At 35.5% G+C, this 25,039-nt stretch overlaps 1 protein-coding gene across 9 annotated transcripts in view; it reads left to right on the top strand.

The window, feature by feature from the left end:
• LOC138743312 (rho GTPase-activating protein 26-like) overlaps positions 1-25,039 on the top strand; it is a 155,639-nt gene that overhangs the window by 105,256 nt on the left and 25,344 nt on the right. For 5 of the 9 annotated variants that reach the window (XM_069898451.1, XM_069898448.1, XM_069898446.1 and 2 more), the window contains 6 exons: positions 23-182; positions 3,009-3,150; positions 11,552-11,708; positions 16,989-17,021; positions 20,047-20,145; positions 23,766-23,857. In XM_069898451.1, coding sequence (XP_069754552.1) covers positions 23-182; positions 3,009-3,150; positions 11,552-11,708; positions 16,989-17,021; positions 20,047-20,145; positions 23,766-23,857 — 683 coding nt within the window. Of the gene's footprint in view, positions 1-22; positions 183-3,008; positions 3,151-5,053; positions 5,292-11,551; positions 11,709-12,962; positions 13,024-16,988; positions 17,022-20,046; positions 20,146-23,765; positions 23,858-25,039 lie in introns of those variants that run through there. The other 4 variants (XR_011344809.1, XM_069898450.1, XM_069898452.1 and 1 more) reach the window with 4 other exon arrangements.

Below are 25,039 nucleotides of genomic sequence, written 5' to 3'. Positions count from 1 at the left end.
TTAATTCTGTCTTTTTACTCAGTGTGTCCAGCAACCACAAACAAAATCTGATGACTGTGGCCAACCTGGGTGTGGTGTTTGGACCAACGCTGTTCAGACCGCAGGAGGAGACTGTAGCTGCAATTATGGATATCAAGTTTCAGAATATAGTTGTTGAGATTTTAATAGAAAACTACGAAAAGGTAAGTCTTTGAGGAAACATATTCCACTGTTTTCTGATATCTAGGCATTCAAATAATCTTAAAGTAATGGTAGGTAAAGATGCTTTTCGGTTTATTGAGGAACAATCCAATAGGTTGGACTCCCAGCTCTTTCTCCATAGCTCCATTACTTTTTCTCCAAGTATCCAACTTCCTTTTAAATATGTTATTGAATCTGATTTAACCACCTCAAGGCAATGCATTATAATTGCTAATCATTCATGGCTTGATTAATTAAAATCCTCATATTACTTTTTTGTTGACCCTAAGTTTCTGTTTAAATCTATGCCCAGCCAGCTGGAGTCTTCAGTTATTTTATATAAACCTTTCATATTTTTAAGCATCTGTATCAAATCCTTTTTTTTAAGGGAACCAACTGTCGTATCCTTAGTTTATCCATGGAACTGCAATTCTCAGCTTTTTTTTTGAAAATTTTATTTTTTATTTGCATCAATGCATACATATAATTCTTCATCATATGACAATAAAATATAATAAAAACGATACAAAATTATATATAATTTTTTTCTTTTTATTCCCCCTCCCCAAAGAAAAGTGAAAACACCTGAATTTATTTATCATTCACTATTCATATATTCCTAACATATATCTTGTACATATTAATTGCGAGGAGTGGGTGTAATGGATGATGTGGATGGATTCTTACTGATGAAATCCATATATGGTTTCCAAATCATATAAAAATTCGCAGGTTGATTCCTTAAATTATAAGTAATATTTTCCAAAGGTATAAAATATTGAATTTCTGTATGTCATCTAACCAACCTTATAAAATTATCTGACTTCCATATTACTGCCATACATTTCAATTCTCTGCTTGAACCCATTTTAGGAAATATATGTGGTCGCTTCCTAAAGGTACATGCAGAGTTTGTCCTCTTCATGTAATAATATTCAAGTTTCCATATTTTTTATTAACTCCTTTGTTATCCTGTCTTCTTCAAGGATATATACAAAAACAGATGAGGTGCCTCTGCTCTTTTATGATCTTAAAAAAAAACTACTTGCCTTTCATTGTGTCTTTTCTTAATCCAAAAATTACTTTTAAAAATATTGGTACTATGTGAGTGAAAAGTGATTTAACCTAGAATGACCTCTGTTTCCCACCATTTCCTGGTCAAAAAACTGCAACCATGAAATTGATGAGGCTTTGCCTGTTGTGAGTCACTCTTTACAACCCTGAAGTGTTTCCTGTGTCAGGGATGCAAGTAATGATGTTTATTTGGATGGATGTGCTAATTGTTCCTGTGCTTTGCTTTACTCCCTTCCTTATCCATTATGTGATCCCTTTGCTGTAGCTTTTCCACGCCAAGCTCATCAATTCCACAACTGCATCCCCCCACCCCAAAAACACTTTCTCAAGTGCTAGTCTGATATCCACCACCCCACCCAAACACCAGCCTGCTTTTATTTATCTCCCTATTCCTCCTCCTCTTAAATGATAAGATGCTCTGGAATATTGATGGATGGAGAAACCTTCAGGTTCAAACCCTCTTTACACTGAAAATGGCAACATGGGTAGATATGGTAGTGAAGAAGGTACATGGCATACTTTCCTTTCTTGGTCAGGAATAGAATTTAAAAGTCAGGATGTTATTGCCACAACTTTGCATTTCTGGTTCCCACAATATTGGAAGGATGCGGTTAGGCCGAAGATATTCACCAGTGTGTTTCCTGGATTGGGTAGGCTGGGGCGTGTTTACCCAGGAACAAACTAGGCAAAGAGGTGATTTGATAAGAGTGTACAAAATTAGAAGAGGGTGGATGATCAGAATCTTTACCCCAGGGTATCAAAAATGAGAGGAGTTAAGTTGAAGGTAAGAGGGTGGAATTTGATGGGGAAAATTTTGTTTTACACAGAGACAGGTTGCCAGAGGAGATGGTGGAGTTAAACACAGCCACAACGTTTGAAGTGAAATTTAGATAGGCACTTAAATAGGCAGAGCTTAGGAATCGGACCCAATGCAGACAAATGGAGTTAGTGTAAATGGCAAAAAAGTTGTAATGGTGGGCCTGTTTCTGTGCTCAATAATGTTGATACTAATATTGATATTTCAAATATTACGTTCAGAGATAATGTACAAATTACTTTAGCTATGTTCTTAGAATTTTGGAAGCTTGAGCACAAATGTCATCTTTTTTAAAGCAATGTGCAGAAAGAAAGTGTGTGTATCGAAAACAGTTGCAGCCTTTCAGCATATATCGAGTGATTAAATTAGAACATGAAAATGTTATGAAATTTGTTGTTTTGTGGCAGCATAATGAAGTAATGCAAATATTGCTATAAAATTGCATTTAAAAATAAATAAATTAGTGTAAAAATAAGAAAAAGTGAGGTAGTGTCCATTCAGAAATCTGATGCCAGAGGGGAAGAAGCTGTCCTTGTGCCTCTCGATTTTTTATCTATATATTAACATCCTGTTTGTATAACGTCAGAGAAGATCTAAGTGATCTTCAGTTGGAGACCGGAATCTGAGAGGATTCGCATTACTGATTTCTCTCTGGTGAATCCAATTGGAAATGCACATTGAACACTGATGGTAAAATCCAACAATGACTGAATAGGCTTGACAATGAAGTGCTCTGTTTTTGAATACAAATTAGTAATTTACAAAAACTTACTGCAAGGATAATGTGCCTGACAGCTGAGGTGTTGTGGTTCACTGAAGAAAAGGGAGAACATTGTTAATCAGTAAATCATTAAAACTGCCAGCTCCAGAGGGTAGTAGTGTAATTATCGCCTGCTCTGAAATTGTGAATGCATGTAAAGATTTATTTCATTCGTAGATTTTCCAAATAATACCAGAAACTTCAGCAGTTCAACCAAATACATCATTGAATTCAACACTGAAAAAGAGTTCAGAGTCTAAAACTACCTTGTGCAGCCAGAGACCTTTAATGTTGTTTCAGACAACATCAAATGAAAAAGGTAAGTAACAAGAATTTCCTGTAAATGCAGTTAATCAACCATTATCTTTTTATCTTGACCATAATACATGTATTGATTCTTTAGTTTATCTTAGCAATATATACACTTGTAATAGATGTCTGTTTTCACACACATAACATCACTTTTTAAATTATTTTTGCAATTTTTTTTTCTTTGCTCATCTCAGTTGATAATCAAAACTAATACTATACAATGAAATAAAACAAATCTGCATGTGTAACTACAGTATTTCAGCTGAATAGTTAGAAAGATCTTGTGCAAATTTACTGGATAAAATATCCTACTCTGCATGTTTCACAAAATAATCTTGACCACTGTGATATTTCATTTTTACCTAAATTTCACAACTGTTTTGTCTCCGCCGATATTTAATAAATAATAATGAATTATAGGAAATTGCTTGATGGTTACACACGCTCCTACCACAAATATTTCAAATATCTCTGTCTAAATTTTAGCTTGCATCTTCTTTCAAGTTCTGCCTGTGACCATTTTGCTCCACAATTTAGTTATGTATAATATAGAGCTGTAAACGGACACCTGTGTTTAAATGTGTAGGCATTTTCATCCATCTGCATCATTGGATTTTTTACATCATCCATCCTTAAAAGATTACAATCAAATACATTCTTCTAAAAAGATTCATGTTGAAATGTTGTTTTCTTTCTCTAAACTTATCTGTTACTTGGGTATTTGTGTTCCTTACACTTGCAATGTTCCATTTTGTTGCAAATATAATTTTTTTGTAGGTAGTGAAATAAAAAAATTTAAGATGCATAAATCTACTACAGTAAAACTCCTAAAATCCAGACTCCTCAGGGATTGGGTCGGTCTGGATTTTTAGATTTTCTGATTCTCATGTGGTACTTTTAAAATTCAAATTTAAGGAGAATAAAGAAGAGATGAACAGGTACATTTTGATAGTTTATTAACCAAACATTTTTTATATAAAAAAAATTAAGTACAAAATGACAAATAAATATTTATCCATTCATTTTCGTGACTTATGTGCATCGGTTGCACTTGTACGTGCACCCAAAAGCCTGTTAAATTTTAAAAAGTTTGAGAGTTTTCAAGAAGCCAGATTCTCGTGTGGTCCAGATATCTGTCATCCAGATTTTTGGACTGTTGCTGTAAAACGTCTATTAAAATATAAATGTAAAGTGAATTAAATAAAATAAAACAAAGCTTGACAGAAACATAATGAATGAAGATTGGCAACTACATGGAAGTGAAGATGTGAAGATGTATACCAACTATGGTTGGTGTAAAGCTAAAAGGCCATATGAGGTCAGACGAATGTGGAAGATGTGCAGAACATTGAAAGTAGCTTTAGAATATGTATAAACTAGCCATGGCATTTAAAAATCTGAATTGCAACCATATGTAATTTAAAGTGGCCTGTCTTTAGAAGATTCAAATCTTCTATTTAAAATCTTCTAAACTTACAAGTTCCATTATTAAAATAGAATTCACATTTCATGCCAAATTAATTCCTTCGTGAGATCACCATTTTAAAAACTGCAGATGCTTGAAATATGAAATAAATCTAGAAACACTCATCAGATCAGGCAGCATCTCTGGAAAGACAGCATTTTAGGTCAAAGTTGCTTGTTAGAATGTGGTAAGGGATCATCAATTTAGCATTACATTTGAAACGAAACCTTACACCATCAGAGGTACTGATAACTTGCATTACATTTTCATATTATATGACCATCAGCTTCAGTAAAAGAAGTCCAAGCCTTTCTTAAAGTCTTTAAAATAAAAGTCCAAGTCCATTTATATATTTTCATTAGATTTCTAAATCTATAGTTGCATGTTACCTTTATTCAAGTAGAATTAGGTCGTCTAAATTTTTCATATGTTTATTCTTTTATAGAGTGTTTGGAAATGATGATAACTTATTTAATATACTCTGAAAGTTTATTATACTTATGGAAGCCAAGAGAACATTTCACACTTAATTGGGACACCGGTTGCCAATCTTCAAGAAAACAAGGACAGCCATCTCTGGGGTACATGCATAATTGCAGAATTGTTGCTGGGAAACAAAACAATCACTCAAAATTTTCAGAAAAAAAGCATTAGTTCACATGTGCCAATATCTGTATGTGTAATAAAAAAAATTTTAAAAAGTCTCCAATAGTCCTTCCAAACTAGAAGCTGTACCAATCCTATTCCTGCAGATCCTTTTATTCCCTTCCAAACTGAGGTCTCATATTTTCCTTCAACTACTTACTCGGGTTCAAGGTTTTGATCCTTGATCTCTTTCTGACCTCTGATTCACTTCCCACTGCTTCCTCCATGATCTCCAGCTTCTGTACTGATGGGAAATTATTCAGGCACTTTGTGAGCACAGCAGCACAAGCTATAGCCCCCTTGGGGCTCTGCTCAAAGTGTATGGGCCACTTCCATGTAAAGGAGTCAAGTTTAGTTGGTTTCTTCCATACATACTTCTTTTCTACTAACTACATAAAAATATTTATGATATGTGAGGTGAAAAGAAAACAAGGCTTTTACTCTGAGTGTAACACTATGGTTTGTGATTCCAGACAAAACAGAAAATAGGAAATAATTCTTATTGAACATGTAGGAAAAAAGAAAGCATGAACATACATATTACAAAAAAAATCAATAAAATATTCTTAGTATGCAATGGTTTGTACACAATGAGTCATTATGAAACCTTAAGCATAAACTAGAGGATGTGAAAACTTAATAAAAATAATTTTTTTAAAATGATTCTTATAAAATGAAAATTTTAGTGAGATCCTTGAGCTGATATTCCTATGCATGTTTTTTGATATCAGGCTCCAAACTGGATTGTGATAGTCGAAAGTCACCTCTTGTTGAATCATCAAGTTTGTTGTTGGATTTTGTCAAGGAAACCTTGACGAAACCTTGCTGAGCCCACATTCAACTAAGTATGTTGAAGGATAGCTAGTGAAAAATATTTTGGCGTTTTCTCATAGTTTTGGGTATCTATTCGGCAGATCACTTTTAACCCAAAAATCTTTTTTTTTAATTGACTGAACATACAACGTGCAATTATGCAACTCTGAAGATCAATCAATTGAATTGCTGTGTCCAATTTCCTTTGGATAGCCGCCTCACCTCAGAATGCAGCAGCAGTGTCTGGAAATGTTCACCATTTTCTTCATAGCACTGTCTGAATAGATAGTCTTGAAGGGGATATGAGTTTACAAAGTCTACAGTCTTTACGACAAATTAAAATGACGCATTTTAAAAAAAACCTCCTGAGTTTTTAGTCACTATGAATGATGCAATGAACAGTAAAGACCAAAGGTATAACATTTTTCAGGTGTATAATGAACTCAACCATTGAAGTAGTACCAAGGCATTTATGTCCTCGAATGGAATACTGTTCTCATTTTTGTAATTCATATCTTTATTGAAAAAAGTCAATCCCTTAGTATCTGTTTTTATCCTTCCAGCAAACAGCATCTCTTCCATCAGCTTGTTTTCATTCCAGAATATGGCATAAGACAAGAGAAGAACATCGTTCTCTTGCAGAGAATTTCTTGAAATTACTAATTGTTTTCCAATGTCCCTTGCTCTCTCATCACTTTGAGAAACAATGGAATTACTCAGAGGAATTGCTTGAATAATTTCTTTGGCATTTAAGTTCATGACATCGGGTAATATTATGGACACTGAAGAAGAAATAAGTAATTCTGCAATGTAATGAGCACTTCCACTTTTAGCAATCAATTCATGATTCTGTGATACTGGAAGACCCTTTTCTAATACAGGTTGAGTACCCCTTATTTGAAATGTATGGGACCAGAAGTGTTTCGGATTTTGAATCTTTTTTGGATTTTAGAACAACATTTAAAACAAAAATGCACTCATTTACTCAGACTTAAAGATACATGCATTCATGTTAAAATACAAATATTTACATATGCATCTACACTCTATAATGAACTATTTGCATCCGCTATGTCCTGTTCTCCGACTGGGATTTCTAAACTCAATTACATATTATCTTATGGGACCATGGACGAAAAATGTTTCAGATTTTGGGTATCCGGATAAGGGGTATTTAACTGTATCTGTGACGTTTCAATAGTCATCTGTTAGAGTGTTGCCCATCTCTCAAAATTATCTTGAAGTAATCCTTTCTTTATCTTTTTAAAATATTTTTATTGAGTTTAACATATAAATCCTATATCCAACATCTTCTAATTAAACAGATAACAGGTCATATAATATACATATCACAAATTAATATAAATCGAAAACCTATCGATATTTGTTTATTTAACAGTATTTCTTATAAATAATTTGATTAGAAAATCATTAAAAATACATTATACAATCCTTTGATCTAAATGAAGGGTAAATTCTGTCTAATTTTATATGATCTATGACAACCATAATTAAGCCCATAGGAATAAAAAGAAAAAAAAACTAAATCTAATGTATCCCCTCTTAAACTAATCCAATGGTTTATCTTTCGACTCTAAATGTTGCTTCAGCTTGCTTGGCCTCATGTCTTCATTTGAAAATTTACTCAAACAAATAAAACACACAGGCAGAGACGGGTTTTGCAGAGATTTAATGAAACTCTACAGTAAGTATTCCACTGAATATTGCCAACACTCCTGGGTAAAATTTATTTCTGAAAGCAACAAAAAACAAGTTACAAAATGAAAGCATATCTTACAAGAGTTAGCTCAAAAGTCAGCTTAAATTTTATGGAAAATAATGAACAATACATACCTTCAATAAAAGCTAGCAGAAAGAAAAGTACATTCATTACCCATCACAAAAACTCAAAGCAAAATGAGGACGCCTGCAAATGCGAGAAATATGGAGCAAAACTTTTCGGCCTCCCCGCTTTTATTTTCCTGGAGTTGAAGGCAATAGAACAAAAGTGAATTGCAATTCCTAGCTAAAGCTGGTTCCATGTCAGTCAAAGCAAGGAACGCTCTGAAAACATTGTTAATTTTCTGTTTATCTCGGTAATTCTAGGCTGTCTCCAAATGACTCCAACCTAGAAATACTATCATGTTACTTGGCAACTATACTGCAAAGCTGAGCAGCAAAGTTCTTTCCTTTCTCCAAAAATGTTTGATCCATTCAGTTTCCATGCTTCCTATACACCTCGGAAACCCCTTTTTAAAAATTTCAGTCTGTAGGCCCTTGTACTGTGTCCTGAGGTGGGGGGGGGGGGGGATTGGGGGGATGTGGGGAAGGGGGTTGCCATATGGTGACTGTTGAGAATGGTTGCAATAGAATATCTGAACTCTATGGGTTTTATTCAGTGAACCAGACCAGGAGATGGTGGAATTTAAATTGGCTCCTGGACCATACTTTGATCTCCCCTGTTTGGGTCAGCTGGTCCCTCAGTATCATTATCAATTGTATCGTGATTGCTTTTTAAATTTAATTCTCTGTCAACTATATTCGTTGGATGAAGACATTCTTTACATTATTAATACAATTTTCACGATTGTTAGTTTTAATTAATTATTTTGCCATTATTTTTAGTATTGCATAGAGGTTTTTGCTTAACTCCTTTTCTTTGCTATAAAGGTTGAAAAAAAATTCACCTTTCATTTTCTAACATTTGGAATCAACATTTTTATAAATATTAGTAGTGTCATAATAACACCATACTCTTACGGTCTAATCCTACGGATTAGAGTGAAGCTCCAATAATCTAGGATGCTCTGGACTTTATTAGTTCATGAGTAAATTTTCTGGACAATTGGTGGTTATCACATTAATTCCCCAATCAATTTTTAATTAATTATTTTTTTTGGTTAAAGATGTTACATAATATTGTAATACATTTCCAAGAGAACCAGATAAGTTCAAAGCGAGCAAGAAGACTGGGCCCCAAAGAGTTGAAAGGGGACGGTGGAACAGTGCCCTGTGAGTTGAAAAGGGGCATTGCAGTCATTGATGAACCAGATGCTGAAGTCTTTGAATTTTTGAATGGTTGAATAGCAGATTATTGGAGTTTTACTCTACTACAAATGACAATTTTAAACCTTATTCTTCTGATTTGCAAGCTTTTCTATTTGGGGATTGCATCTGAATAGCAAATTGTCACCAAATTAATACTGCTGAACAAATGTGAGTGATCAACTTCTTCCTTGTATGTTCTTTGCTGCCTCATTACTTGTCAGTGAAGGACTAAAATGATTTGCATTGCCCGATATCTATCTGTTAAGAGTTATTGCTGCATCGCATCATTTTCATTGAAATAAATGTGCAGGGCATGCAGTTAAATGGCTGAATATATCCCTTGTATAACTTTTGCAATAGGAGTTTAACTGTCTCAAATCTGTCCTCTATCCTACTCTATTTTATTATTCCATCACTGCAGTGAAAGCATCAAATTTAGAAAAGAAAAATGTCTTCACTAAAGTAAATTTACAACATTTTGTGGATCTCCTTTTAACTTGTAGATACAGGTATCTGATTGATAATTTGTAGATACAGGTATCTGATTGATAATTTGTAGATACAGGTATCTGATTGATAATTTGTAGATACAGGTATCTGATTGATAATTTGTAGATACAGGTATCTGATTGATAATTTGTAGATACAGGTATCTGATTGATAATTTGTAGATACAGGTATCTGATTGATAATTTGTAGATACAGGTATCTGATTGATAATTTGTAGATACAGGTATCTGATTGATAATTTGTAGATACAGGTATCTGATTGATAATTTGTAGATACAGGTATCTGATTGATAATTTGTAGATACAGGTATCTGATTGATAATTTGTAGATACAGGTATCTGATTGATAATTTGTAGATACAGGTATCTGATTGATAATTTGTAGATACAGGTATCTGATTGATAATTTGTAGATACAGGTATCTGATTGATAATTTGTAGATACAGGTATCTGATTGATAATTTGTAGATACCCCAATGCCGTTTATGTCTCTCACTCTCCCTTAAATGATGTGTGTGGCTTGATTTTATCCTCCCAAAATGAAGTTAAAATATGAAAATTATTTTAAGTTAAGAGCTTTTCTATTGAAATGTAGGTTGATGTCTATCAGAATTTAAATCCTGCTCATTGTTAGTTCCAACAGTTTCATGAACTTTTAAATTTCTGAGCTGAAAAATGTGCCTCTTAGATGGAACAAGCTGCCAGAGGCAGGTCCAATCAATGTTTAAAGGACAGTTAAACAGCCATATGGATAAGAAAAGCGTCGAGGTTGATGGGCCTAAATGTCAAAAAATAGAACTACGGTAAATAGGTATTACGATTGGATTGAATCAAAAGCCCAATTTCTGAGCTGCACGGCTCTATGAGCCTATACTTGTTTTTTTTTAAAATAAAACAATACGATGTTTTGGCCTAGTGATATGATTTTAAATAAAATCTCTATCTACAATTTGCATTTTGGCAACATAACATTACATTTCGCCAATGTGGACAAGATGAAGTAAATGATCGTGGACTTCAGAAGGACCAGGATAGACCACCCTCCACTGCACATCAATAATTCTGTAGTGTAGAGAGCACCAAGTTCCTTGGACTCCACTTAACAAGAGACCTATCATGGGCATACAACATACCTCGCTTGTCAGGAAGGTGCAATAGTAACTGCACTTCCTGAGAAGATTGAAGTGGGCAAGGCTACCGGCCACCATCATGTCAACCTCTACAGGAGCTCTGTTGAGAGGTTCCCGGCCAGCTACATCGCAGTGTGGTACTGTTGTTGCAGAGAAATCAATTGGAGGCCAATTTACAGGACCATAAGAGTGGCAGAGAGGATCACTGGAGTTTCCCACCTCCTCCTCGATGTGACCTAACAGGATTGTTGTCTGACGAGGGCGCACAAAAATAATTAAGGGGCCCTTCCATCCCACACACATCATCTTTCACCTACTCCCATCAGGGAAGAGATACAGGAGTATCAGAACCAGCACCCCCAGGCCACAGGCATTGAGAATATGAATACTTATCCTGAATATGTATTGTTTGTGTAGTTTGACTGCATGTTTTGCATCGAAGACTGGAGAACGCAGTTTTGTCAGGTTGTACTTGTGCCTTCAGGTGACAATTAACTTGATTTGACTTGACTTGAAATTCTTGTTTAATGCTTATTTAAATAGCTTTGCTCTGAGAGTGATGAAGCCATTTGAATGTTCAGCTATAAAATAAGTATGATAAGTCCATTGCCTTTTAATTTGAATCCTTTGGTCAATACAAAAGGAAAAGGCAGATTTAAATGCTTAACAGTGAAATCAGTACAAAATAGTTGGGTTAAGTTTTGCAGAAAAAAATGTTCATAACTTATAATGAAATGCAATCTTTTAGCATTTGGGTAAGGTGTAACATTTAAACAAGATATATTTACCTTTACAGAGAAGCAAAACAGCATTGCAATCTCCAGTAATGTTTCAGTATTCGTTTCAACTGTGAATGCCTCATCCAGTTCCAAAACGAATCGACAAAGCATACATAGTCTGGGATCTAGTGACGCTGAAGTGTGTGCAGTGAAATTGGACCAACCAAATTCTTTGTAAGTACAACTCATCATTTTTTTCTTGTTAATGAAGTAGTACCTGTTGATTGAGAGAATAAAAATACTTTATTATATACATACATGTGTGTGGGTGGGTGTGGATATATATATATATATATATTTATATATATTAAGATATATATTTATCTGAGGCTGTGTCCTTTGGACCAAGTCTCTCCCACAACAGTTTCTCCACATTCACTTTATTCTCCTGACAGTCTTTATTTTTGTATGATTGTGCTTTGTAACACTTCTTGTAAATGAAATGAAAGTTTTCCATGAATAATATAATTGTTTAAAATTATATAGTTTAAGTAAAGATACCAATAAATCATCCACTAAAAATAGAGATACAAAAAATCTCATTAAATATAGGTCTTCCTAAGTATTGTGCATTGTATAATATGCACAACGTGTCAGTTTAAGATAAACCTGCTTGATCCACCAGCTACCACTTACTACGTCCTGCCTGTGGGACTGTGCTCTTCCCCTGTCCCTTCATCACCACCATCCCCCCCACCCCCAACCTGGTTCCTTGTCTTTTTATTTGGGTGCCTGCCTACATTTTGTTCATACCTTGGTGAAGGGCTAAAGCCGGAAACATTGGTTATGTTTTTATTTTTGCTATATAAAGTACTGGTATGCAGTTTGACCTGCTGAATTTCTCCAGCATTATGTTTTTGCATTTATTTATATTGGTTTGTGAATTGGTTATTTGTTCTTCCCAGGGCTTTGTGGTCAGGTTATGCAACTTTGGCAGCTCGATTCAGAAAAAGGTGAAAGGAGAATGATGCATGTGCAAGTTTCTTGCCTAATGTTGCACATACAAGGCATTTTAATAATGTGAATTTCAGGCCCCTGTCTGCATTTTGCTCAGTCCCAAAACATTGATTATGTATCTTTATCTATGCTACATAAAGAACGCTGCGTGACTTGTTGAGTTTCTCAGGCTATTTTGTGTAAAATTAAAAATGTGAATGTTGACCCTTGGTGAGGAGGAGAATGAAAACTATTTATTAACTTACAGCTGTTTCTTAAATAGCATTAATATTGTCCAGCCTGCTTGTATTGGTAAAAGGGGAGAAGAACAAATTCACTGTGTCCTTCAACTCTTTCAGCCATTGCAATATCTATTTTTATATTAATCAGTTAAAAATAAAAATGTAAACATTTACTCCAATAGATTCTCACCATTATTTCTACTTTTTACATTCTTACACATGCCTTGTGCTATTACCTACTCCACAACAGACAAATTACCAGCTACACAAAAAGAAAACTGCCCTGACGTCTTTGTGTTTCAGAAGAAAAGGTTAAGTGTCAGTTCTCTTTTATAATTTCTGAAAGTTGCCAAATAATCAGTGATTTCAAACCTTGAAGATTCTATTTTGACAAGAGTAAAAATTTTTCTACCACTAGAACTTGTTATTTTGGGAAGATTTGCCATCTCCGTAAATTCTGCAAACTGAATTTCTAAGTTGTATTGTGCAGCATTTCATAAACCTACAGTGGTACGTCTGAGTATAGATTTTGCCAACACAACACTATGGAGGTTACATAATAGAAAATAAATGGAAATTAACTCATCTGCATATTGCAATGAACATTTTCTTTCTTCTGCATCCTCCTGTATTGCCACATCTATTAGTACTTGCAAAATAAAAATGACTGTAATAGTGCAGGCAATCCTTTTTTGGTGTTGGAGTATTCCATGATTAATGTAATAAGGGGAGGTTCAAGAGTCTGATAACTATAGTTAAGAAACTGTTCTTGAACTTAAAGGTGTTGGTCTTCAGGCTTCTATATCTCCTGCCTGCAGGTAGCAGTGAGAAGTTGTTGATTTCAGGGTGATGGGGGTCTTTTATGACATTGGCTGCTTTCTGAAGTAGTGCCTTATATTCATTAGATGGGAGGTCCCATGATGGACCTGGCTATATTTGTTACCTTCTGAAACTTCCCAAACTAGGCTATGATGCAATCAACCAGTTTGCTTTCCAGAAGAAACTTGTAGAAATTTGATAGTGTTTGACGACATGCCAAACCTCAGACTCCTTGGAAAGCAGAGGTGTTGGTGTGTCGCCTTCACTTTGCCTCAATATGCTGGCTCCAGGAAAGGTCTTTTGAAATATGGGCTTCCAGGAATTTGAGGGCTCTAATCTTTTCCACCTCCATTGCGGACGAGTATGTGATCTCTTGGCTTTTATGTAAAGAAACACCATGTTTAGTACAATTGCAGAGAGTGAATAAGATTGATGTCCCAGTGACTGGCCTAGATATATCTCGGGTTACTACTGGAAGCTATGGAAGGGATTGCTGGACCATTGGTAATGATCTTCCTGGCCACAGGGGAGGTACTGGAAGGTTGAAGAATGGCAAATGTAGATAATAGTAGCTAAGTTTTATTTTGGAGAGAAAGAATATATATATATATATATATAGAGGTGTTCCTGAGAGACAGAATTTGGGCCATGCTTTGTCTTTGACTTGAGTGTAAGTGGCACAATTTCCAAATTTTCAGATGGCACATATCTTGGACATGCAGCGAACTGTGAGGAAAGTAGGTGAAGATGGCAAGAGGATGGAGACAGACTGGTGGAATTGATAGACATGTGGAAGTTGAAATGTAATACAGAAAATGTGAGTTGTTAGGCTTGGGTAGGCAGGTGTCAACTAATGAGGGATACAGGATAGTTTGGAAATGTATGTACAGATCACTCAAAGTGGTAAAGGCAGCTTGAGAAAACATTTTGAGCTTTAGGAGAAGCATGGGGTACAAGAGCAAGGAAGTTACAATGAATATTTCTGAAATAACCTGACCTGGGTAGGAAAGATGAAAGCCTTAAAGAAGTAGAAGACATTTGTAAGTTTGCAGATGACACCAAAATTGGTGGTTATAGTGGACAGAAAATTATAGTTGTCTAAGTTCAACACAGAATCGGGATCAACTGGGAGAATGGATGAAGGAATATGACATGGAATTTAGCACAGACAAGTGCAAGGTGTTGCATATTGGTAAGATGAACCAGAGCAGGACATGCACGTAAAATGGTAGGACACTAGAGAGTGTTGTAGAACAGAGGGGTGCAGTTACATAGTACTCTGGTGGCACAGGTAGAAAGAGTGGTGAAGGTGGAGTTTTCCCTGCTTGCCTTCATTGGTTGGGTCATTGAGTACAGGAATTGGGACATTGGATACAGTTGTACAAGACGTTGGTAAGACCAGACCTGAGTCTTGTATACAGTTCTAGCTGAGGAGAGGTTGCCTTTAAACTGGAAAAGGTGCAGGAATGTTATCAGGACTGAATGGCTTGAGTTGGAAAGAGAGACAGGAAAGTCTGGGACTTTTTTCCTGGAGTGGATGAGGCTAAGGGGGGGGGGGGGGGGCTTGTAGAGGTATACAAAATCATGAGGGACATGGATGAGATAAATTATTTTTGTCTTTTTCATAGCATAGGAGAGTCTAAAATTAGAGGGTTTAGGTGATGGGAAAATTTTAAAACGGACCCAAGAGACAGCTTTTTTCACCGAGGATGTGGGATACATGAAATGAGGGCAGGATGGTGTATATAATTGCAACATTTAAAGGACATTTAGACAAGTACATGGAACTAGCTTAGGAAGGTGACTTTGTTGGAGTGGAGTTTTCCTACTCTGACATTCTGCTGAGAGAAGCTGTTTTAGGTCAATGTTCTTGCTTCAGGGCTTAAACCTTTCAAATCTGTGTTCATTCAGTCAGTTGAATGACATCTATCTGTCAGCTTCACTGCTGGATTCCTTGTCAATGTCCAGCCTTGCTGGGATTCCTCATTATAATGGAGTAGCAGTTTTCCAATCCTACTGTAACTCATTCCTATCTCTGGCTTTCTCTTCTGTCAAAGTCTATTGAGTGTATTTGGGGGAAGACTTTTGACTCCTGACAAAATCTGTAATTGATTTTAATGCACGTCCTCTTCTGTATGACACCTCTACTCTGAGGAATGTATTCTGACTGTCCACCCTATCAATGCCTCTCATGATCTTATACACTTCTGGTAGGTCAACCCTCAGCCTCCTAAGCTCCAACGAAAACAGCCTAAGTCTGTCTATTCTGCCTTTATAACTCATATGCTGTAAACCAGGCAACATGCTGCTAAACCTCTTCTGTACTGTTTCCAAAGCTTCCACATCTTTCCTGTAATGGGGAGACTGCACACAGTATTTCAAGTGCAGCTTTGCCAAAGGTTTATAGATTTGCGACATATAACCATATAACTGTTTGACCTCCTTACTTTTATATTCAGTACCCTGCCCTATCAATCCAACCATAGACAATTGCCACCTTTATCATCTAATGTTGCTTTGCAATTTATTAAATAATATTCCAAATTATTGTGGCAAATCAGTTAAATGAATTTGCAAGGATTTACCCTACATTTCCAACAGTCTCGTTTTTTAATGTGAATTTTATCAATCTTATTTCAATCTCTCTGTTTTCACTTGATTTTGATCAATGTGAACAGCTGGATACAAGATTTGCTTGCAATATACTTGGCTATTGTTGAAAACACAATCTCTGCCCACATAATTTAGCATTTGAAGGTCATAGCTTGTATCAGACTACAATACAAGCACCAGATGGTATTAATGGAAGTGGTTACATTTCATACTTAGTAAATTATTTGATGCCTCAGATTTTTAAAAATATTATACATGACATAATCTTCTTACCTACTTACTGTGCAGTGTAACCATGGGCGACATTAGGTACCAAGAGATTCAAGAGTAGACATTGCTATAAGTAGTTGACTGCAGCACTAAGGGAGCAGGAAAGGGTGTCTTTGTCATAACTAATATCCAGGGATTTATGCACCTCTTACCTTAATTTTATCTTCGTTTCTGCTCAATAACATTACAAATGTAGATTACTTTACTAAAATAGATGATTTCTCTGAAGAGCCAAGCAGTTGAGTTATTGTTTCTGGCAATAGCCATAGAAATACATGAACAATAATACTCAACGTGGTGGTTAAAATTAAAAGTGGTGCATCTACCATGTATTCTAACGTTACCAGCAGTGTCCTTACTTATGAAAGATTGCATGTCAATCAGCATCTGCATAACAGTTAATTTTCTGTTCCTTGTTTGAGCTAACTGTGTATTTCTTTGTTGGTGACATTTATCAAATGGCTTGCCTGATTGGTGTTTACAATTATTACATACTGTATGAATATAAATATCTAAGATGCAAGTTCAATCCTGATTTACAAAAATAAAAGGATGCTATATCTTTTCATTGCAGGTTAAATCCCAAACGAAAACTCAGTCTCACTAGGTATGTAGATTCTGATTTATTATTAATTGAGTAAATATTATAAAATAAAGCAACCTTCGTTTGCAAAATCTGTTGCCAAATTGTTCCCTTTCTGCAGAATATGGAATGTCTCAGTCTGCAATGGGATATTTCCAGCTTAGAATTTATTAACAATGAAGCATATTGAGGGCCAGTTTTATTGCTTTGTCCTATGACTTTGAAGATAATTAGACAGCAATAAAGTTTGATAATGAGGTTGGCCTGTAACAAACTGGGAAAGTAAATTATGTACAAGATGAGGTTAGTGCTTGATCAATGCTTCTGTAGATAGTGTTAGTACTTGATGTGTTTATATATGAGATTCAGAAAATTATGTAGAATGGAGAGCTTTATAAGCACTGAACATGAAACAGTACAGACTTCCAGGTAAGGTAGAACTGCTGAAAACACTTGAATCAGAGAATGTAATAACATCATGATTCACGACTTGTGTAGTTTGCACCTTCATTATTTTCCCTGTGAATTCTCTCGATTATAGTAGATAAAAGCCACGTGTCCATTTTTATTTTACTTCTAGTATATTGGAATGCATATATGGTTAGCATGTATACATTGAATACAATACATGGCATTGTTACCTTTTATCTTGCACGTTTGAAAATTTTAATATGAAAAGTGAATGCATGTGATGTCACAGTAAATTAAAAGGATGCTGCCAATTCTGGAAGGTCTAAGTATAAAGCTTGATTGAGGATATCCCCTTCTCCTTGGAAGTTCCATCCATATTTCAATTGCAGACACACCAAAAATTCTGCATGGTTTTTAAAAGGAGCCCGCAATTGCTATTTTTAATTCAGTATATTCCAATGTATGTTTTAAATAATTGGGTACTGGGTGACTGTGATTAAATTTTATTTAAACAGAAGGTGAAGGGCAGTTTTACATATACCATATTTATCAAAACTTGGTTTTAAATTATACTGTAGCAACATTTAAATAGAAACAAAATATGAAACTTGCGGATGTAAAGTTTTCTTGCAAATTAACTGATGGACATTTAAAATTCTTAGAAATTGGTAAAGCTTTAAGTATCTCTTTGTTCAGTCATCTATACAACTCGCCCCCAGCTGTCATAATCTGACCTGATCTGGGATATGAATGGCAATTACCAATGAAATGTTTGGGAATTCCAGCATGGGCCCTTACGGAGATGTGATAAATCCAGTGCCCTTTGTATCGCAATAAATATTGGTCGTCTGCACGAGACTGTGTTCGCAGATGTCCAAGACTTTTTGAACAGCTGGAAGCCAGAAGTTCCAACGAGAACCACCAATTATAGACAGCAATATTTGTCTCATTCTTTTCACTATGATTTTCCTGGTTACTTATTACGACGACGCAGGAGGAGGTTGAATGGGGTCAATGCAGGCTCACAATGTAGCAATCCCATTCCTTCCATTGCCCCCTTGTTTCTTTGGAGCCCTGTGATTTATCCTCTCCTGCTTCCCCTTTTGTTATTTCACCACTTGCCTACACCAAAGTATTTTAAAGTAACAAGTTAACATAACCTGTACAACCTTGGAATGTGAAAGGAAACTGGAGTGCTTGGCAGAAACCCACACAGTAATAGAAAGAATGTGCGCATTTGACACAGATCATATGCAAAGTCAGGATCAAATCTGAACTGTGAAGGCAGCAGAGCTTAACTGCTCCATGTTGTTGCTGGTTCCATGTGATCAACTGTGTGTTGTCCTCCCAGTTGACAGGAGTGTCCTTCCACAAAATAAAAGGTGTTATTTAGATATAACATTTAAAAAAAAATGTTGACAGCATGTAATGACTCATCCAGTATTTAATGAGAACAAAAAAGTACAGTAATGACATTTGGATTATGGTCCCTTCAGTTTTGATCCTTATCTAGAAAATCTGCTTGTGTTTTTTCCATCACACTACTTTACCTGATGTATTTTCTGCTTGTGTTTCAGAACTCAAGCTTCTGACTTTTGTTCATGTTGTTTGATTCATTGCCATTTCTCTATCGGGAGGGTGTACCTTGAAGTCCTGCTCTTTGCCATGGTTTCTATGCCTTTTTTCATGTCTTGTGATTTCATTACCATGACTCGACCCTTATTCGTTCCATGTGCCTGCATTGATGTTGCTTCAGCTTTCATCGTAACTCAAGTAGTCTCGGATATTCTTATTGTAATATTTTCCACAGGATAACAAACAACATTTAGAGAGATTTCTGGCCTATCAAAAGCATCATATCCCTTTAATTAATTTCCTGAATTATTCACAGAAGACACACACAGAAATTGATTTCACCATTCTTTTATTTGGAATAGTTCTGTGGTAATTAAATTTGTGAATATATTTAGGGACATTGCTCACTATTAATTTTGTAATGCAGTATGTAAAAGCACAATGTACAATATTTTCCACATGTTCATCAATTTGCTTTTTGTGTTCATATTAATTCAAGTAGTGGTTTTGATTCTCTTGGAGAAGACTGAACAATTTGCACTCTGTTTTGGGGAGGAGGTATAGAATTATTGAATGCATGTTTCATATTATAATTATGTTAAACATTGTGAGGCCATAGGCTATTGATTATTGTTTAGTAATTTTTTTTTCCCAGCCTTTAGCGCACTTTGTTTTTGCTGAGTCTAAATACTGGAACTCTCTTCTTAAGAGCACACTGGTCCGCTTGAAGGATTGCAGTATTTGCGAAAGAGCTCATCACAGTCTTCTTGAATAATTATGGATGGACAATAAATGTTGGTCTTGCCACTAATGCCAAGATTCTGTAAAATGAATAAATAATAAAAATTGCCAATGGGCTCCTACTACAAAGTCCACAGCCTTTTTGGTTGTGTCACGTTATTTAAATAGTTGCAACTATTGAAAGGCGACATCACTCTGATTCTTTGTTTTGCTGGTTTTTCATTTATTAGTTATGTTAACCTGAGACTCTAGGCATATCCCATGCTTGTTGACATTATTTTAATTTACTTTTCAGTTTTTAATACTGTTACTTATTTTCTAGTCCTCTTCCTCCCAGTCCCAGCACGCCTCTGTCACCCACATGGCCCATGGTTTCGGCACCTTCAAGTCCTGTTTCCTCCAGCGACTCGTCCCCTCTCAGGTTTGGTATCAGTTTCAGTTATTTTCATCTTGGTTAATTTTTATGCATTGGGCAAAATCCAACCGTCTGAAATTTTTTTAATACGTTTTCTTTGATTCTGTACATTGAGTCACAGTTTTGCATTGATATTTTCTTTCACAAAGTTAAGCTTGTCACTTAATACAGTTCAGGGAAGTGTCTAAGCTTCAGTGTAGCACATGTATGTTATCTTCAAGATTGAGATTTTATTTAAGCACAAACTTTGGCAGTTTATGACTTAATTATAGGGGAGACTAAATGTTCAGTCCAATATTATAAAATGGTACAGGACCAACTTCCAAAAACCTTGTTTTTATAATTTGCCTTAAAATTCAACTTGGATGAAAAAGTAATCATTCTTTACTTTTCACTCATTTAAAACCTGTTGGAATTCAAGCAGTTATACAAACATTTTCATTCCATATCCTCTACATTTAGTTATGCAAACATTAATTTAAGTGTAGATGTATTTTCATCAATGCCAATCAACATCTCTCCTTTTGTTTTATTTTTCACACTATGAACCATACTGACCAAAATACACACAAACATTTCCCTCTTGAATATACAGTGTCATTTTCTCCCCTTTTCCCCACCCACTCAACGTTCAACATTAAATAATGTCATCACACAATGAAAATAAACAAGAAATTTGTTTCATCTACTTTTACATACTGGGTCAGTTCATTTCTTTTCCTTCTCCTTCTGTCATTTTAGGTGGTGGAGGTCCGCGGTAGGACTTCTCTGTTGTGTTCCATGTACGGTTCCCAAATTTGTTCGAATACTGTGATGTTATTTCTTAAATTATATGTTATTTTTTCCAATGGAATACATGTATTCATTTGAATATGTAATTACAGACACAATGATAATTAAAAGATTTATAACAAATATGTACATCAAACTGTAAGAGAAAGAGAACGAGGAAACAAGCTGTAAACCCAAACAAAAATGGGAACAAGATCTAAAGATAAAGAATGAAACATGGGAAAAGCTATGCTCCGGAACGATGAGAAATACAATAAACACGAGGTTACGCATGATACAATATAATTGGTTACACAGGCTATACACCACGCCCCAAAAGTTAAATAAATGGGACCCAACAGTATCAGACAGATGTTTTCGTTGTAAGAAGGAAACGGAAACAACAGTACATGCAATTTGGGCATGTGAGAAAGTGGAAAGGTTTTGGGAGGATCGAAACCAGGTATTAAATAAAATCACAAAAAGCAACATACCAAAAAATCTAGAGATTTTTCTTCTAAGTAATATAAGAAGTAAATAACTTGGACTCGATTTGGATGGAGCACAAAAAAGATTTATTATGATAGCCTTAGCTGTAGCAAAAAAATGTATTATGTCAACCTAGAAATTAGAAGATAGCCTGAGAATACAGCAATGGTACATAGAAATGAATAAATTATTCCATTGGAAAAAATAACATCTCTCCTTGAATCAGTAAATAACTACTTGCCCTAGATTTTGTTCATGTGTATTAGAAAGCAAGCTCTTTGGTGAAATAGGCATACCCTGCTCGCCTCTCTCATTCCATCTGAAAACTTGAGCCCATCCAAAATTATATTGCTCATGCTTATTTTTGTGAACCCAGATGGAATACAGGGGATGAACTCAAAACAATTTATGTTTGATAATATTCCTGTAAAGTGCATTATGTTGCTTCATATGGAAACAAACCTTGTTTAAATGTGGCATTTCTTTCCATGTTTTTGAATTAAGCAATGATTCTGGTACCACAATTAACTATAGCTCAGTGTTTGAGACTGTTTCTTAAGTATGACCTGTCCCAGTTAACATAGTGGTTAGTGTAATGCTTTAATGGCACCAGCAATTGGTACTGGGGTTTGAATCCCACACAATCTGTAATCTGTATGTTCTCCCTGTGTCTGCGTGGGTTTTATCTGGGTTGTCTTATAAGGAACAGTTGGACAAGCTAGGCTTGTATCTACTGGAGTTAAAGTGAGCCAGGGGACGACCAGCTTTTGAGAAGTCTTGATATTTATTTACTCATTGGAGGAATCATGAATTCTATTTTAGGAAAGAAAGTGAGGGCTCATTTAAGACAGATGAGGTGAGCTTTTTTTGTTAATGTCCTGGTTCTTTAGAATCACTTCCTCGGGTTACCATGGATAGATGGAAATGCAGATGTGATGTTATAAATCAAATCATGTTGAATTACTAAGCAGGCTGGGGAATTGTATGATCTACTCCTCATTTGTATGTACATTTCCCTTGTATTTGGACCTATCTAGCTTCAACTTGACAGCTTGATCATTGATTGGAGATTCTTTCTCAACCATTTACACAATCCAGGAAATACTCAATTTAATAGCAAAATAATGAGTGGTAGATATGAGGTCATTTGGCTCACTGTACATTCACTGATTGTGAAAAGCAACCAATATCATGAGCTTGGTTTCATATACTGTATATAGATAGCAGATTGTATGATTTTAAACAATATTCCTATGGATTATCTTTTAGAAAACGTTCACATTTGGTGAAGCATTAAAACTGTATATACTTTTTCTGACTTGCAGTTTCTTTACTAAATTATATAATGCTTTGAGTTACTTGGATCTGTATACAACTATTATTCGGAGCACATGCCAAAATAAAATACTAGAGGAATATTGAAAAGGCAGCAGAATAGATTCTTGCTCTTTTCTCTTTTCTACTTGAACAAGCAGATGGAACCTGAGATTGATTTTACTATGCAGCATGTTGTATAGTAAATTACATTCTCCACGACACTCACCAAGGCATCCTTGACAGCACCTACAAATGTAATTCTGGCTTGTAAAGCTTTACTTGATGCTGCTTTGTTTAGTTAGAATGGGCTTAATGAGATTGATTCTAGCAGTTTGAGATGAAGGGGCACAGATTTGGGGCATTTCAGGGGTTGCGAGATAACATTTCAGTTTTTTTAATAAATCCATCCTCCTTCAATTTGGATAATATGTCAGATGATGAAGAACTGAAGGAAGATCTTATTGAACTGCATACAAATCGTATTCTTGAAATGCAGTTTGAAAGCAAAACTTTGGAACAATATTGGTGTTCAGCAATGGACATGTTTCCAAGACTTTGTGAAAAAGCACTAACTGTGCTCATCCCATTCATGACATACTTTCGTCAATCAAGACAAAATCTAGAAATGGCTTGGGGGCACAGGCAGACGTGCAGATTGCGATCAACAACAAAGTGCCACGTTTTGAAAAACTCTTAAGCAATAAACAGGAACAAAAGAGTCATTAAATTTAAATTGGCGTATGAACATTAGTTCTTTAATTTTTTTTGTAATTTTTTTTCTTTTTCATATGTTTCCTTTTGGTCACCTTCACCTTTATTCTTAAATAAATTATTACTTTTAGGGGTACAGGGCAAAAAAAGGTTGGGAACCACTGCTCTAGGCAATAAAAGTGATCTTGGCCAAACTCCATCTTCAAATCTGCTGGAAAAACAAAATGTTGACATTCAGCTAAGCTGCACTTCTGTCTTGGCAGGCTGACAAACACAACAAAAGCTCCTATTAAAATAATGGGATTTTTATATTAATTCTACTATTGCTTATTTTACAGTACCCCGAATCGCAAAGCTAGAGCTCTGTATGCATGTAAAGCAGAACATGACTCCGAATTATCCTTCAGCGCTGGAACTATCTTTGAGAATGGTAAGTAAGAAAACTCTAATAAAATGGAATTTGCAGTTATTCAATCAAACTTCTTTCCTAACTTACCAGTAATTTTAACAGCAATTTAGTCTTCACCATAAAATAATATGTACTGTATTTTAAAACATAGAACAACACAGCATAGGAACAGACCTTCAGCCAATGTGTCTGTGCTGAATGTTCAAATGATGTCCAACTAAAACTCTGCTGTATGTGTCCTATCTGGAAGTTACTTAAAGCCAACAATGGAATCTGATCACCTTTACACTAGGCAGCCTGCTCCAGCCACCCACCATCCTGTCAAAAATTTGCTTTGCACATCTCCTTAAACATGCACCCTGTGTGTGATGGTTTTATCCTGGGGAAAAGAATCTGACATTCCACTCCATCAATGCCTCATGATTTCATAAACTTATCTCAGATGTCTCTGAAATTCTAGACAAAATAATCAGGATTATCCAACCTTTCTCCATCTAAACCAGGCAACATCCTGGTTTTCCTTTTATGAAACTTTTCTAAAGCCTCCTTCGTGTAATGGGACATCCAGAATTACACACAATATTCCAAATGCAGCCAAAACAAAGTTTTATCAAGCTGCACTGTGATTTCCTTACTTCTGTACTCAATTTTAGCAGAATATTTGTAATTGAGTTTCTACATGTTTCTAGTATTTAATATGCAGATGGATTCAGCGAAATTTGCGTAAAATGTTTCAGCTGCAAATGGTCACGTTTTACTTTTTTGGTAGATTTGAAAAAATGCTATGTCGTGGACTGCAGCTCTTGTATTCAAGTGAGCTGCATCTGTCGTCCCTCCAAAGTTGCCTGATAAGCCTTTGACATGACTCCTGCCCTCTCTGAGCCTTGCTCAAGTGTAGCCCTCTCCTAGTGAAACCATCACATCATCATACAGACATTAAACATACAGTAACAAACTATTTAGAGACTCAAGGTCTTGTCTTAATGCTGCAAAATCAGAATTTGACCACATGAAAGAGTTGGGCATAGTCTGCAAGTCTGACAGCTGCTGGACTTCACCATTGCCGTGGCCAAAAAAATGTCCTGGGGATTGGGAGCCTTGTGATTATCGTGCCCCAAACAATTCTACAGTGCTTGACAGTTACAACAATCCCAATTTACAAGATTTTTCAGGAAACCTCTGCTGCAAACATGCATTTGGGAA

This window comes from Narcine bancroftii, chromosome 9 (genome assembly GCF_036971445.1).
Source record: "Narcine bancroftii isolate sNarBan1 chromosome 9, sNarBan1.hap1, whole genome shotgun sequence".
Classification (NCBI taxonomy): Eukaryota; Metazoa; Chordata; class Chondrichthyes; order Torpediniformes; family Narcinidae; genus Narcine; species Narcine bancroftii.
Note: the sequence above shows the minus strand (reverse complement) of the source record. Positions and strands in the feature narration are given on the sequence as shown.